Source organism: Dendropsophus ebraccatus, chromosome 13 (genome assembly GCF_027789765.1).
Source record: "Dendropsophus ebraccatus isolate aDenEbr1 chromosome 13, aDenEbr1.pat, whole genome shotgun sequence".
NCBI lineage: Eukaryota > Metazoa > Chordata > Amphibia > Anura > Hylidae > Dendropsophus > Dendropsophus ebraccatus.
Window position 1 is genome coordinate 71045203 of NC_091466.1, and position 17078 is coordinate 71062280.

General features: G+C 42.8%; 1 protein-coding gene across 3 annotated transcripts in view; it reads right to left on the minus strand.

The window, feature by feature from the left end:
* The window catches only part of PAPOLA (poly(A) polymerase alpha), a 69410-nt gene that overhangs the window by 10575 nt on the left and 41757 nt on the right, over positions 1-17078 (minus strand). For all 3 annotated transcript variants that reach the window (XM_069951251.1, XM_069951250.1, XM_069951252.1), the window contains 11 exons: positions 9395-9562; positions 8974-9040; positions 8096-8177; positions 6740-6849; positions 5921-5974; positions 5529-5640; positions 5214-5303; positions 4996-5134; positions 4644-4716; positions 3703-3823; positions 2239-2323 (listed from right to left, as the gene is read on the minus strand). In XM_069951251.1, coding sequence (XP_069807352.1) covers positions 2239-2323; positions 3703-3823; positions 4644-4716; positions 4996-5134; positions 5214-5303; positions 5529-5640; positions 5921-5974; positions 6740-6849; positions 8096-8177; positions 8974-9040; positions 9395-9562 — 1101 coding nt within the window. The remainder of the gene's footprint in view (positions 1-2238; positions 2324-3702; positions 3824-4643; positions 4717-4995; positions 5135-5213; positions 5304-5528; positions 5641-5920; positions 5975-6739; positions 6850-8095; positions 8178-8973; positions 9041-9394; positions 9563-17078) is intronic.

Here is a 17078-nt window from a genome sequence, read left to right on the forward strand (position 1 = left end):
TTGCAGTTTATTTAAACAGCTGATTGGCAAGGGGTGCTAGAAGCTAGACCACCAATGACATCTGTCACCCATAAACTCCCCCCCCCCCCCACAAAAAAAACCAAAAAAAAAAAAAACCACCACCACCTCAACACCCTTTTGCCCTCTGTATAGGTTTAATCTACATGTGGGAAGCTCTTCCGGCATATCTGTTAAATGTGAACACAGCCTTAAAAGCATAAAAACGATATACCCAAACCTAAATCCAATAGGAATATAACCCATAAAACTGAATATACTTAGTATTCAATAATTACAATAAGTACTTCATCCACATGGGTAATGGATGTACTTAAGGAATGCCTAAAAGTAACAGCTACTTAAAATACATGAAGAAAAACCTTACAATGAACCTGTTCAATATTAGACTTTTGATGGACCCTGGATTGAGTTAGGCATCTGTCACAACCTCTATTCTATAGAATATATAATCTACACTTAAAGGGGTTTTCAAACCGAGAGGAAACATTTTAAACAGTGGCTGTGCATCTCCAATAACCTGAACCTGCAATTCCAGTTCCTGGTACCTGCTGCTTAAAGAGGTACTCCAGCTAAAATCTTTTTCTTTCACATTCACTGATATCAAAAAGTTATATAGATTTTTAATTTACTTCAAATAAAAAATATCAAGTCTTCCTGTACTTATTAGCTACTGTATGTCCTGCAGGAAATGCTTTATTTTCAGTCTGACACAGCGCTCTCTGCTGTCATCTCTGGCCGAGACAGGAACTCTGTCTCGGTTTTCTATGAATCCCCATAGAAAACCTCTCCTGCTCTGGACAGTTCCTGTCTCGGGCAAAGATGGCAGCAGAGAGCACTGTGTCAGACTTAAAATAAAACATTTCCTGCATGACATACAGCAGCTGATAAGTGTGGGAAGACTTGAGATTTTTTTTTAATAGAAGTAAATTACAAATCTTTATAACTTTCTGACACCAGTTGATTTGAAATAAAAAGATTTTCACTGGACAACCCATTTAATGCTTCCTCTAACATGTTGATGGGAAATGACAACCACTTGGCTCAGTGGGCATTTTCTGCAAGGTCGATGTATCAAAAGGCAGCACGAAGGAGCAGGGACCAGCAGCTGTAAAAATGATAGCTGAGGAGGATAGTGATAGTGAGTATCAGATGCAGAGGGAGGCAGCACTTCCAACAAATTGTTTACATGGGCGAATGGATTCTTTTTCTCCTCTGGAATACCACTATTCTGAATACGCTTTTTTTTTTACGCATTAAACAGAGGGCAGTGTCAACCCAGCCTTACTGCAGTGAAGAGGACATTGGGCTCTAGCACATACTGCAGCTAGGGTGCAAAAAGTGGCATTTAATTAGCCAAGTACCATAGTAAGCGTGGTAATTTATGATGGAGCAGTTATTCTGTTTAAGAAAAAAAAAAAATATTACCAACCTACCAAACCACTGCCTTTCCACCACCGATACTTGCAATATGTTGAAGGAGACCACATTCAATCAGCCAGTCCTATCTGAAAACATCTGCCTATATACCACTAAGCATCACTGCAACCTACAGGGCCCAATGCCATCCTTAAAGAGGACCTGTCACCCCCCGTGCCGGGGTGACAGGCTCCTGACCCCCTGCTAGATCCCCCTATACTCACCTAATCGCGCCGGGTCCCGCTTCCTGATGCAGTCGGGTAACAGAGATTTCAGCTCCCAAAGCCCAGCGTGCGCGCACACAGCAGAGTCCGACGCTCATAGAGAATGAATGGGGAGTCCAGGGCATAGGAGTCCGGAGAATGACGGAGCATCGGACTCCCCATTCATTCTCTATGGGCATCGGACTCTCCTGTGACCGCGCGTGCCGGGCTTTGGGAGCTGAAATCTCTGACCCGACCGCATCAGGAAGCGGGACCCGGCGCGATTGGTTAAGTATAGGGCGCTCTAACGGGGGGGTCGGGAGCCTGTCACCCCGGCACGGGGGGTGACAGGTATGCTTTAAGTCTGGATGTTCTCCACTTCAACCAGTTAAGCTGTCTGCTGGCACTTGACCACCACCAAGAGAGATGCAAGGAATTTAGTACATGTGTTTTATGTATTTACCGGTCACTGTTGGGCAAACATATATAATATCATAGAAAATAATCATACTCCACACATACCTCATTAAAAAAATACTTCTGTTTTATTTTTAATTTCTCCCCCACCAAATAAGCAGACAGTGGATAATATACATACTTGTATTTCTGAAAGAAGTTTGGAGCATCAAAAAGTTTGGACCAATCTGCTTTACCCAGCAAGATCTCATCTGTGATGGCCAATCCTGGAGGGAGAATAGTTAAAGCGTAAATATAATTTAAGTAGCCAAAAAATGAAATTTCTCAGATAAAAAGACCACGTGTTACCCTTTAGAAAGAGCCCTAAACTGTGTTTATAGCATGTACGCTCGCTGAGATTTCCCCAGTTGTTTGGCTCAGAAGAATAAATGAATTTTTCTCCTGGCTGACTGAAAGTGGGCGTGGCCTATCCCTCATCTTCCTGGCTGCGACCCTCCATCCACTGACCAGAACCTTAGCAGATGCAATTACACACAGTGGCATCAGATCGAGCCCCAGCATACAGTATCACACAGTAAGATTAGATACAGAGCCCCAGTAGATGGTATCACACACAGTTGGATTAGATATAGTCATCTGCTCTCCCAACACTGTAGGATATCATCAGCCATGGAGGTGGGGGCACCTCGTGCAGACATCTGATTGTAAATGTTATATTTACTATGGAAGGACTACAGCTGTGTTGTGCTGGGACTTGTAGTCCTCTCCTCAGTGACTCACCCACTGTCCCTCATGCAGTACATTGGAGTCATGGCTGGCATGTCCCTCCTGGTTGAAGCACTGGGTACTTATCCCTTCATCCAGCACCTCCCCTGCGCTGCTCCTCACACACAACACCCTCAGCTCTGCTAAGTCCCTTCTGTGAGGGGAGGGGGAGGGGGAGGAGGTTTTGTTTCTGTCTGTGTCAGGGTTCTTATCTGATGCTCCTGTGAGAGTCCGTACACTCAGGACGGATCTCCAGGGAGGGGCGTGTCCAGCAGGATGGTAGAAATAACACAGAGGCAAACACAGCTCTGAGGGTATATTCACACGAACGGACTCACAGCGAGATTCTCGCTGCGAGTCCGGCAGGTCCTGGTAGTTCCCACACACTATATACTCGCTGCGGTCTGAACAACCTCAGCGAGTATGTAATTCTACCACCCTTAACCTCTTCTGCTCCCGCCCGGCTCCCCCGCTGTAAGCATACATTACCTCTCTTCGCTGCACGTGTCCGGCGTCCTGCTCTCCCGTCCGGCCAATCAGTGGCTGCGGCTGGGCAACACACTGATCGGCCGGACGGGAGAGCAGTCCGTTTGTGTGAATATACCCTGAGGGGACATTCAGCTTCATGTATTTAAAAAAACTGTTCATTTTAATTTATTAATGTATTTTGCAAAAATTCTTATGACCTAAGCTAACAAACTGAATGGTCAAAATATTTTATAGTTACGCTTTAAAATAGAATATGTGCCTTTATGTGTTTCTAAATAGGAAATTCAGATTGTCGTTCTGACTATGGATGGAAAGGGAATCATAACTGCTAGAACCTTGAGTTAGTGGGAAAAGGAGAATCATTTGGTTCTCATACATAATCTGCATGTACCTTGCTTGAATTCTTCTACCATAACCATTCGGGTGGAAACAGACACATTGTAGGTAGAATTCTGCTGCGGATAGGCTGGTGTGATGATGGGCATGAGGTGGTATCTGTCACTGGGATTCACCTTCATAAACATAAAAAAACAAGACTTAACATTTGCATTATAGGAACAGAGTAGTATTTAGGTGTTTAAAAAGAGTACCTTTAGGGCCTGTTCACACTACAGAATCGGCACCAAAATTCTGTGCGAACCCCCCCCCCCCCCCCGCGCAGACTTGCCGCCACATACTGCCTTCTATCTATTTCAATGGGAGGGCTCTGCTCGAAGAGCCCACACATAGAAGATATGAATTGGCGCCGAGTCTCTGCGCGCGTGTGTGGTGGGGGTAGGGGTGGGGGGGTTGAGTTGGGTTTCCATAGTGTGAACGGGTCATTTGAAGAAAAGAAACAAAAAAAAAAAAAAAAACAACAAAAACAAAATGTCACAGAGTCAAAAGTTTTGATTGGTTGAGGTCTGAGTGTTCAGACTGCAACGGACCAAAAGAACCAGCGTGGAAACAACTATGCTGCTGTGTGCTCCTCTACCCACTGAGTTTGTGTGAGCAGGACACCTCCGCACACTTTCATTATGAGGCCGTCCAGGTCACATGAGAGAGCCTAAGCACACTGAGCGCGGACTTCTCCCACCTCATTTTCCTGATCTGTCACAGGCTGAACTCTCAAACCCCAACTGAATTAAACTTTTGACATGTCCTAACAACAGGTATGCTTTAAGGTGTATTGTATGCAGAGTCCTTGATTTCTATGAGCAGCATTAAAATAGAAGGATTAAAGCCTACCCTTTGGCATGTCAGAGGCTGGTGAGCTATGCTGCATAGCTCGTCATTGCATTGTGCCTCTAGAAAACCCTTCTAAGTTTTAAATCATGCATTACTGATACTGACCCTTGGATCCCACACAGGTAAATTAAGGTTACACTCTTCAGGCTGCTTTAACAAAACTGGATTTGGCCATTCCCTGCATTAAAAAAGAAAAAAAAGTCAGAGCATACTATAATAATAAACTCATGAATGGATAGATTTATTTGTATTGTATTATAAACAACTTCTTATGAAACTTAGGAAAACTGTATAGTCATTTATACCAGGCAGATTTTTTTGTCAACTATAGGTTATTGGTGACGTACGCAACTATGAAGCATGCTGTTCCATAAATTTGAGGTATACAGAAAATGTATGCCGAACTGCAGTGTGATCACAGCATGCCACAAATGCACCAACATCATTTTAAACTCACCATTTGGAAAATACCAGGAAAAATTTATGGACAAGCGTAGATGCTATAGCATTGGGATACAACTGGCATGTTCTTGCTACCAACATAGCCCAGGACACGCCACCAAGAAATCCTAGGATGTTGGAATATATATTATGGCCTACAGAAAAGAAAACATAGGTATTAGAGTTGCCAGGATGTGTCAGTGAAGTAACACGGAGCTTTGCTGGGTATCTTACGCTTGGCCCATAGCTTGATTGCTCTCAAAGTTAACCTGAAGTTATCAATGTTCGGTACTAAATGGAGGATTTCATCAGTTACTCTGCAACCTGAAAAAGAAAAAAAAATTTGATATAAAATAAAATACAAAAGCAAATGTGATCAATTCTAGGAGTAAAAAAAAATAAAATTTTGGTTATCACAACAAGGACAAAATTATCAGAGTAGGACACTAGAAACGTCTGCTTTATCAATACATTTCTATTTCTATACCCTTGCTGGAGAATGTCAAGAGAATTATTATGGGAAAGCAATATCCTTTACAGAGCAGTTACCATTAAGACTCCTTATACATCTTATGTCTAAATTCTTCAGCAGGCTATCATCTCGTAGGTCCAAATCCTCTGGAATTGTCTGAAGTGCAAGTCTTGCAAATAAAATATCAATCTGAAAGACAAAATGATTCAGGATTTAAAAAAAAACAAAACATAGCCTTTTTCTTGCAAAAACAGCCCCCCCCCCCCATCCTCTAGACCTGAGCCGCCGTAGTTTTTAATACTTTAGGTGGGTTCAATGGGCATAATGGACTGAATGCAATTTACTGTGACTTATGTTTGGTCTATATATTAAATATATATTATTTCAGCACAGGACTGAATGACCAACGTTCATCTTTCTTAAAAATATTAGCAAACAACTTATGCAACAGACAACATAAAATGGTTACCTCTATCCCATCAAAGCAAAGCTTGATCACAGGTACAAAAGCTTCTTCCACAGCCTATTAAAAAATAAAAACAAAACAAAACACTGAAATGACCACAATATAAAGTGTCCTAAAACAACATGGTTTAGAAGCAGAGAACAGAACCTAGTCTTGCACATTTTTCAGTGGCAAACAAAGATACCAACTCCATTATTTTATTCATAAATTATCATCCATTTACACACAGCGGCCATATAATGCAGCTTGTAAACACAAAGTTTGTCTTCAGCCAAAAATAAAGAGCTTTAATGGTGCGTTCACACCTACAGGATCTGCAGCTGATTTTCTGCAGCAGATTTCATTTAAATAACTGAACACAGCATCAAATCTGCTGCAGATCAGCTGCAGATCCTGTAGGTGTGAACGCACCATTAAGAAGGAATGGTCAGTGCATAATGCAGGAGCACATAAAAGGAGTCAGATAAGTGAAGAGCAATGCAATTTTTTTTCTCTAATATATACAACAAAGATTCTAAATTTCACTTGTACTGGTGATCTATTGAAAGGGTAGAAACTGACATAGAAAGGAGTGTTCCCAGAAGAAACAAAGATAGGAGAACAGCCTCCACACAAACTATGTAAATAAAGGGGAAGCTTAACATTTTGTTTTATTTCTTGAAGGCTTTCATGTGAATGAAGTCATCCCAAAAGCACAGCCAAGACTTGCGGCCAGTGAGAAAAATACGCAATGAACTGGTGACACAAATATATCTTCAAGGCTTGAACCATTATAATAATTAACAATTTACAGGCAGAGGTTAAAATGTGGGCCGCACTTACCCGAAGGTCCTTTACTTCATCTTGCAGCTTCAATTTATCATAAAAGGAAGAAAAAAAGTCGCTTCTGTCGACATGTCTGGGTGCCACACACAATGCATCGATATCAGCACCTGCAAACAGACAGATTCCATGTTTCATGAAAAATAAATAAATAAATGCAATATACATTTAACAGGATTAATGATTAAAGCTCCTTGCTTTTAGTGGCAAAATTAAAGTGACACTGTCACCCCCTTTGTGCATTCTGACATCTCTACACAGGTGTAAAGGGTAAATTTAGCGGTTTTCATACCTTATTTTATATCATACGTCATGGTGCTTGTTCAAGTAAAAAGTCATCTTTTATCAACTGCAGATTGTGTTAAGTGGGTGGGGCCTCGCGACATTAGCACCACTTAGCCCCGCCCACAACACCACAGTTGGCCCGCCCCTCTCGCCAGCCATTGGAAAAGGCTGGCCGAAAGGTCTAGACCCCACCCCCTTTTCGTCAGCCAACCAATGGGCGTCAATGGGGCAGGGCCAACGATACCGTTGTGGGCGGGGCTAAGTGTCGCTAATGCCACGAGGCCACACCCACTTTATACAATCTGCAGTTGATATAAGGACACTTTTTACTTAACAAGCACCATGACGTATGATATGAAATAAGGTATGAAAAACGCTAAATTTACCCTTTACACCTGTGTAGAGATGACAGAATGCACAAAGGGGGTGACAGTGTCACTAAGTCCAATGATCATCCCCCGAAGATTAAAGGCCCTATTATCTTTATTATACAGGACAATATCTGCCTGATACTGCCTGATTAGGAAGATGTCGCTGATGGCATATTGCTCCATGTAATACAAGGTGTGCAGTGGGCGGCCGATGAAACAGTATACAGAACATAATAAAGTAATACATACATGTCTACGCTCCCCGGCGTCTTCCTGGCTTCTTCTCGCTCACCGCAGCTGCAACTGAAGCGTCTAAGGCGTCTCTAAATTAACAGGCTGCTCAACAAATCATTGGCTGTGGTGCTGTCCTGTCTGGCCAGTGATTGAGAGGCCTGTTAATTCAGAGATGTGTCAGCGGTAGCTGCGGTGAGAAGCCGGGAGGACACCCAGGAACAAAGACATGTATTACTTTATCATTTTCTATATACACAGCAAGGGTGCACATACATCACTAACAATATACTGTATACACAGGCCTTGCTGTATGATCACAGAGCTGTGTAAAAGGCTCGTTAAGCGATCGCCGATCTAGCAGACTGCCGCTTGCTTACAGCTACTATCGGGCCATGTAATACGGCCCTAATGTAAGAAACGACCTGGTACTTAGGATAGGGTAGATCCACTGTAGAAATGTATGTACCTTTTGTATGGACGCCCAATCTGTATGACCCAAAAGTAAAAATCTTGCCTCCGACATTCTCAATTACAGACTGTGGTAAATTCTGAAGGGGAAAAAAACAAAACCTTAGAAACAGAAAATGCTATTATATATAATTAAGTGTATGAAGGCTTTGATCCTGAAGACATCCATTAAAAAAACAACATTTTACCCCATCACTTCTATCTATACTATACTTACTTTCCCACAGATCAGCCTCCTCTCTGCTGCCAATCAGACAAGTTTATAATGCAATGCAAATACAATAAAGAGAGATCAAAGCTGGGGGGGGATGGAGTTAAATAGTTTCGGAGATCTTTTGAAAAATAGAGCATAGTGACTGGAAACGCCTTTAACTGAAAGGGGACCTGTCCCCCCAGCTGCCGGGGTGAAGCCCGCCCGACCCCCTGGTGGAGCCCCTTATACTTACCCCTTCCTCGAAGTCCCGGTCCCAGACCCCATCCCGCCGTCGAGAAAATGCCAGTCTGAAGCCATGCGTGCGCTCATCAGAGATGAGTCTGACGCCCATTGAGAATGACTGCTCCAGCACGCACGGCTTCCGACAGGCATTTCAGAGCGGCGGGACAGGGTCCGGCGGGCTTCCCCCGGCAGCTGGGGTATTCAAGTGGCTCTTGTCAACATCTAAGAAAGCATCTGACAATGCCTGTTAAACCTCAAGTCTGTTCTTAGTATGTAAGAAGGAGGTGAACAAGTGGGATATTGGAGATTTATCATACACTATTGAGGCCTATTTGGGGGACCGCCGAGCTGTTGGTTTCTGAATAATTATATGAGACACAAAGTGTTATGTATATCCTTCAATAAAACATAAAAAAAAAACCTTCTATCTGTCACCTTACCTTCAGTTCACTGATCTCACGAATCCATTCTTTAACCAAATTGTTCAGTTTCCCCAAAATTAAAATTCTGTAGGGGAGAGTAAAAAAAATTTTAAATTCTCTACCAGGGTGATGTAACAGTGTGCGTATGTGACAACCACCACCACAGGCATAATGCATGGTGTGATATTGTGCTGACTACGTGCCCGTATAAAGTGTCCAAACAGATAACTGTTTATTTAAAGCTGTGTACACATTGGCTTTTTAAACAATGCATGACTAATAAGGATTTATAATAGATCTGCTTATAATGGGATCTGCAATGTTTTCTTATTTCTGGATAACTAGAGTACTGCAGGCTACGCTCCTCTACAGGTCAGTGCCATTAAAAATAGCAAAACCCACAGGGCACGGATGTCAGTGTCAGCACAGCAATTCTCACCTCCTCTGTAATTCCTCCTCTTCTTCAAACACACCAAAAGGCTTCAACGTGTCTATGAGTTTCTGTGTGAGGGTGCAATCCAATTCCTTAGGAGCCGCTAAGCTGATCGGGGATGTGATGCCATAGTTCTTCTGGGCTTGCTGCTGTGTTCCCTGGTTTGCCAGTGGACTAAAGCAAAGGAAGATTGATAAATAAACTTAGCGAGTAGAGCAAGGGAAACGTTTTATAATAAAAAAAACAACTGATCTAACAACTGATCTAAGGGTAGCTTCACACGGGCGGGCTCGCAGCGAGATTCTCGCTGCGAGCCCGGCAGGTCCTGTCAGTTTCCATAAACTACATACTTGCTGCGGACCGCAGCGAGTATGTAATTGTACCGCGCTTAACCCCTTCTACTCCCGCCCGGCTCCCCCGCTGTAAGCAGCATACATTACCTGTCCTTGCTGCACGGGTCCGGCGTCCTGCTCTCCCGCCCGGCCAATCAGTGGCTGCGGCTGGGCAACACACTAATTGGCCGGACGGGAGAGCAGGACGCCGGACCCGAGCAGCAAGGACAGGTAATGTATGCTGCTTACAGCGGGGGAGCCGGGCGGGAGTAGAAGGGGTTAAGCGCGGTACAATTACATACTCGCTGCGGTCCGCAGCAAGTATGTAGTTTATGGGAACTGCCAGGACCTGCCGGGCTCGCAGCGAGAATCTCGCTGCGAGCCCGCCCGTGTGAAGCTACCCTAACATAGTACCTTGGTTACGGTAGTTAGTGTGTCCTGTGTCATTATGCACATACAGAGGGGCTAATGACAGTTCACCAATATCAGAAAGGCAACCATAAACTTCTTGTTTCATCCGATCGGTGATCAGACACTTACTGCCTATTAATTGTCCAAAGTGGTAAAACCTCTTGAAACTTTAGATCCATTAACTTCTTTAAAGGGGAACTCTGGTTGGGAGGCCTTTTTTCACTATGTTCCCAGATGAGCTGGATGAAAGAAACTACATCCACTTACCTCCCTGGTTTTAGCACTGGGGCCCTTAAGAGTCAGAGGCGGGACCCTGTTACAGCTGTGAAAGGCTGCTGAAATGCTTTCCCCTTTAAGGCCCTATTACATGGAACTGTGTAGTAAAACACAATGATCAGCCGACATGAACGATCATATAGCAGCGATCGTCTGCCGTAGCTCCATGGAATGGGAGCGGTGGAACAGACCACTGCTATATGCTATGGGTTGCCTGGATGATCAAGCGATCACCCGGGCAGCCCCCAGTAGCTCTCTGTGGAAAGCCCCCCCCCGGTGCTTGCTCCTGTCGCGTTTAATAGCAGCGGTAGCAAGGGGTGAACAAGGAGCAAACTAGCGCTGACAGCGCTCATTTGCTCCTAAAAGTTGTCAATATACATTCCCAGTGCTCAGGGTGTCAATGAAGCACAAGGGGCTTGTAAAAGGGTGGAGGCAGCATGACTACCTGCTGCTGCAGCTCCACCCTCATGTCTACGATTAGACTGCCGCCCCACCAGAGACCACTTTAGAGAGCTGTGCCCGGCAGTTATACGGTACTGGGGCCAGTTCACTCCTCATCAAGGAGGGGATTGGTTGATTGGTTAAAAGCTTGTTCACACAGCAAATAGAAGAGGCAGAAAATTCTGTTTTCAACGTCCCACATAATCCGCATCTGAAATGAATTTACACACTGAATATAAAGAACCCAATGGAGGTACATCAATGTGACCTTAATACAAGACAAAGATGCAAATAAACCTTAGTACAAACATAGACACATCGGTGACTGCAGCTGGACAACACTTGCCACAACAATCTGCTATTACATTCTGTGTACCTGCTTCCATTCAAAGCAGTGCTCATAGAAAACACTGAGAATGGGGATTAATGGTCATAATCTCCTTGTTTTAGAACTGAAACATTTCATTGTGTTTAAAACCAGAATACACAAAGTTTATGTGGTGCGGTCAACCACGGAGTGCGATCCTATATTATGGATCTTATGTCCAAACCAAGACAGAGGCCCCCAATATGCGGCTCTGTAGCTCTTATTAAACTACAGCTCCCAGGGGGTGTGTCAGGCTCTGTTCACACAAGGTCTGCTGCTTCTGAAGACAATGCTGTTCTAGACGCATTATATGGCTGATAACACCAGCGTCAAGGGATCCCACAGACAAAGGACAGGATAGCGGAGAAAAGAGTATAGTGCTTCTGGCAAAGCCATCCTTATGTCTGCCAACACAGCTGTGTAATAAGGCTTAAGTCATTCCCAATCACTTTATACTGCTTGTGACTGGCTAGATCTCCATACGTACAATATAAAGGTGCCCATATACACATCAAAAACAGCTGAACGCAGCAATTTCAACAAAACTGGCCAAACATATCAAGTAAATGGCAGAAACAAAAGGGGGAATCAAGGATCAAGGTTTCTTATGAACGATCGGCCACCACAAGGGCTCAGATGAGCAGGGCTGTGTATAAGGAGGGAGGGCTGGGGGAATGATTTTTTTAAGCCAAAGCCAGGAATGGATTTGGAAGGAGGAGAAATCTCCGTCTTTCCTTTAGGACCTGACCCTTGTTTAAAGTCTATTCCTGGCTTTGGCTTAAAAAAAAAAAATCTGTCAGATAATCTGTTGGTGTAATAGGACCCTAACTGTGTACAGGACACAAAGGAACAGGAACTTAGGGCCCTATTACACAGGACGATTATTGTGCGAAAAATCGTTAAATCGTTCAAATTTAAACGATAATCGTTCTGTGTTGCAGGGAACGATTGAAAAATTGCTCGTATGTCGTTGATCGTTGATTTAGATCTGAACCTAAAATAATCACTAATCGTTCGCTGTAATTCCACGTTCGTTCAAGTTCCGCATTTTTTCACTAATCGTTCAGTGTAATTGCACATTGTCCATTGTTTTTCTGGGATCAGAAGGAATAAAAGACCATAGTAACGATCGCAATATATCGTAAGTCGAAAAAAAAAAAAAAAAAAAAAAAAAAAAGAAAAAAAATCGCTCAGTGTAATGGTGCTTTTACACCGAACGATTATCGTTCGAATTTTTGCAATAACGATCGCATTCGAGCAATAATCTGCTTGTGTAAACACAGCAAATTATGAGCGAGAAATCGTTCATTTTGATCCGTCAACAAGTTCTCAAATCGTCGTTGGTCATTTGCAAAAAATTCACAGGTCGCTTCGTGTAAACAGTCTTTCACCGATTTACCCTGTCTGCGAGATGGGCTTAAGCAATCTTAAAACGACCGCAATAACGAATTTTTCTAACCATCTATCGTTCTGTCTAAATGCTGATCGTTATAAAAAACACATTGTTACTTCAAAATTGTTAAACGATCGATTAGGCGAATTATCGCTCTGTGTAAAAGCACCATTACAGTCATCCACCCCCTTTGACCCACACTATTCTAATGATTGCCAAATTATATATCCTCCGTTATTGGATAACAAAAGCCCCCTTCCCAGACGCAAGTAACAAACAAGCTGGTTAATCTGTTATATATATAGAACGCCTTCCAGTTCCAGGCTCCCTTTTCCTACACGTATAATTATACCCTAATTCCACCTGGATATGTGTAACAAGTACAAAAGCTTGAGCATAAGGTCTTCTCCAGTTAACCATTACATAAACGTCTCTAACCATAAATTTTATACAACAATTGAGACTAGTTCACATTAAGGGTGCGTTCACACCTACCGCATCCGCAGCTTATTTTTCCACGGAAATCCGCAGGTCTGGTAGTGCAGATTTCAACCTGCGAGAAATCCTCGTATGTGTGCGTTTTGCGGTTTTTCTGCAGCAAGTTTATTCCAACTGAAATGTCCGTTTAGAATGAGACATTTTAAACGGACATTTCAGTTGCGATAAACTTGCTGCGGAAAAACCGCAAAACGCACACATACGCGGATTTCTCGCAGGTTGAAATCTGCACTACCAGACCTGCGGATTTCTGCAGAAAAATAAGCTGCGGATGCGGTAGGTGTGAACACACCCTAAGGGTACAAACACACACAGCGTATACGCAGCAGATACGCAGCAGATTTGATGCTGTGTTCAGTTATTTAGATCTAATCTGCTGCGTATCGCAGCAGTAAATACGCAGCGTATATGCCGTGTGTGATTGTACCCTAAGGGTGCGTTCACACCTACAGGATCTGCAGCAGATTTGATGCTGTGTTCAGTTATTTAAATGAAACCTGCTGCAGAAAATCAGCTGCAGATCCTGTAGGTGTGAACGCACCATAAAGCAACATTTTATTGATTAAAAAAAAAAAACAAAGAAACCAGACTCAGTGAACACGTTAGCAGCATCATCTAAAAATAATGTCTATATGACTCACTTAGTGGGGAGTGGTGGGGTTACAACTCTCTTAGTTTCACATATGTTTCCCAATGTCCATATATCATTACAACTGCTTCCACTTGGACCAAACAGCTAATTTACGCTAGGAAACACGTAATGCACATTACACCTCACACTCACCCAAATATGCTGCTCAACTGCACCACTGTAATCCGCCCCCCCCCCCCCCCCCCCAAGCGGGTCAGTGTGCTGGTAGTCTCACCACCAGAGCACCAAACTGTCTAATGGTGCATTTACACGGAACGATTATTGTTCCAATTTTCGCGATAACGATGGCACTTGAGCGATAATCGGCTCGTGTAAACACAGCAAACGATCAAATGACGAGCGAGAAATCGTTCATTTTGATCTTTCAACATAAACACAAAAAATTCACAGATCGCTTTGTGTAAACAGTCTTTCACCGATTTACCCTATGTGTGAGATGGGCTTAAGCGATCTTTAAACGATCGCAATAACGATTTTTTTAACGATCGATCGTTCTGTCTAAACGGTGATCGTTATAAAAAAACATAGTTACTTCAAAATCGTTAAACGATCGACTGGGCGAATTATCGCTCCGTGTAAAAGGACCATAACTTGCACATTAGATAAAATGAAGATTTATCAAAATACTTACACTTATAATCTATTCAGTCTCCTTCCCCAGTTCTGAGCTGCTGCTTTCTGCTGAAAACACAAAAATCTGTGCATGACCTTTTCTCTCCGTCTCCTCCTCCTCCTTCCTTCTGAGAAGGCTGATGTAAACAAGTCTCTGGCAGGCTTAATTGTAGCTTCTTTGTAACGCCAAGAGGGTTATTTTGAGGTAAAATGCTAACAAACTCACAGTGATTAACCCTCCCAGCATTACAAAGTTGCAACCATGTTGCAGATAAAACCTACCAGGGACTTGTTTACATCAGCCGTCTCAGAAGGCGTGTGTGTGTGTGTGTGTGGGGGGGGGAGACAGGGATTGCACACAGATTTTTGTGTTTTCAGCAGAAAGCTCAGGACTGGGGGAAGGAGACTAAATAGAGAATAATAGAGGATAAATTAGTGGGTGCAGCTCACTAAAAGTCTGGGAGGGAAAAGCGAGGTATCGGGAAAGAGTGCACTAACCCAAATGCAAATATATAAGGACAATGATAAAGATAATGACCAGCCCTCTAGGTATCCCCAACATATACTACGGCATGGGATAAAAGATGGATTAATAATTTAACAGATTTAAGACTGCATAAAGCAACAATAAAATGCATATAACTCTTATCCTCCTCCACGTGGGGTTAGAGGGATATCGTAACCTTGCTGGTAAACGGCTTCTGTGAGGAGGTGCGAGGGAATATTACATTAATTTGCCCCCCCTCCCCTCTTTTTTTCTCTCTCTTTCTTTTGCTTCGGTTCTATTCCGTAGTTGGAACTAGAAGCTTTAGTTTGTACGAGGAGGGGTGGTGGCTTTGTGGGTGGTAGTGGGCTATTGATAGCAATTAGGTGATAGAAATTATTGTGTTTGTTGACATTACAAGCGACACAAATGGTTTGGAGTTTTATGTATTTTATTTGAAATACTGTTTCAATATGCACAATACACCCAGTGTTTATTGTGTATTTACCAACTGTTCATAGAAAATTCTAAACTTAATAAAACTTTTTTTGGGGAAAAAAAATGCATATAACTGGAAGACCATATCACAAGGGCCCTGTTATATGCTCTTCAAGTTATATGCATTTTTTTTTTTTGTTTTATTGCTTTATGAAGTCTTAAAATTTATATGAATCCATCTTTTATTCCATGCCGTAGTACATGCTGGGGATACCTAGGGATCTGTAACATCTCTAAGATGGTCTAAGCATATACTTACTACTTAGGGGGGAAAAAAAAGTGGCACGAAAATTCCCTTAAAGGGGTAGTTCACCAAAATTTTTCTTCTTTCAAATCTACTGGTGTCAGCAAGTGGCAGAGATTTCTAGGCTGATAAGTACTGGAAGAGTGGAGGTTTTTATGAATACAAGTAAATTACAAACCTCGGGCACCAGTCGATTTGAAAGAACTGGTGAACAGCATCTTTAAAGCTCAGCATCCCAGCCCTTTGGGAACATATGATTACGTTAGGGCCCTATTACACGGGACAATTATCGTGCAAAAAATCATTAAATCGGTCGATATGTCGTTGATATAGATCTGAACCTAAAATTTTCGTGAATCGTTCGCTGTAATTCCACGTTCGTTCAAGTTCTGCGTTTTTTCACTAATCGTTTAGTGTAATTGCACATTGTTCATTCTTTTTCTGGGATCAGAAGGAATAAACAATCATAGTAACGATCGCAATAACGATCATAGTAACGATCGTAACTAACAATTATCGTTCTGTGTAATATGGTGACCAATTTCAGGTTGACGATAAACAATCTCGTTTGCGATCGTTTATCGTTAAAAATCGCTCAGTGTAATAGTCTTCTAGTTTTACTGTTTCCCTTTATGACGTGATGACATCGCTTTCTGGCCTTATATACAGGAATATATTGGGGAAACATCCTGACTTATACCTCTTACAGAAGGGAAGACAGCTTCATCCTTCTAGTCAACTGTGTTTGCCATTTTTGCGAAAATTACAAAATGTTCAGCCATATCTGATCTCATTTTAAAATAAACCTATGGTAAAACTACCAGCTATTTATTAAACGTATAACACAGTTGTCCCTATAGCTCCAATAGCTGTCGGCTGAGCGCTTGCCCAGTCGGCAGTTCTTCCTCTGGACGCTCTCACACGCATGTACATGGGGCTGAGCTTGCATGTCTTTTCTGACTGGATACTATTGTAAAGGAAGCTAAATAAAGATCTGCAGGAACCATCTAGGGCCCCCGCACATGACACTGCACTGGGCAGACATATTCACAGACAGGGGAGGGCATGGCTCGTCTTTGTTGGCTTAGTCCTAATGTTCACAAAAGGAAATAATGGACAACTCTGCTCATTTAACATTTTACCTCAGCGTTCTTCAATAATCTAGAGATGGAAATACACATTAGATATGTGCACCAGGGTCTTAGGAGGCGCGCACACAGGTTCCACATTTACGGTCCGTACATGGAACGGAATTCTGACTTAACCGGTATCAAGCTCTGAAACGCCACTTTACTTGCACTGACACACCCACGCGGCTGTGTCAGTACAGGAGCGCAAAGATTTAAAGGGAATCACCAGGTTTGTGCAAATAAACCTGCGCATAACCCCCTGCAGCTGCATACCTTATGTTTGTTTTTTCTTTAGGTGCTGCCATTTTGGAGAACTTTAATTCTGAGCAAATAAGCTAGTTAGGAGTGCTGG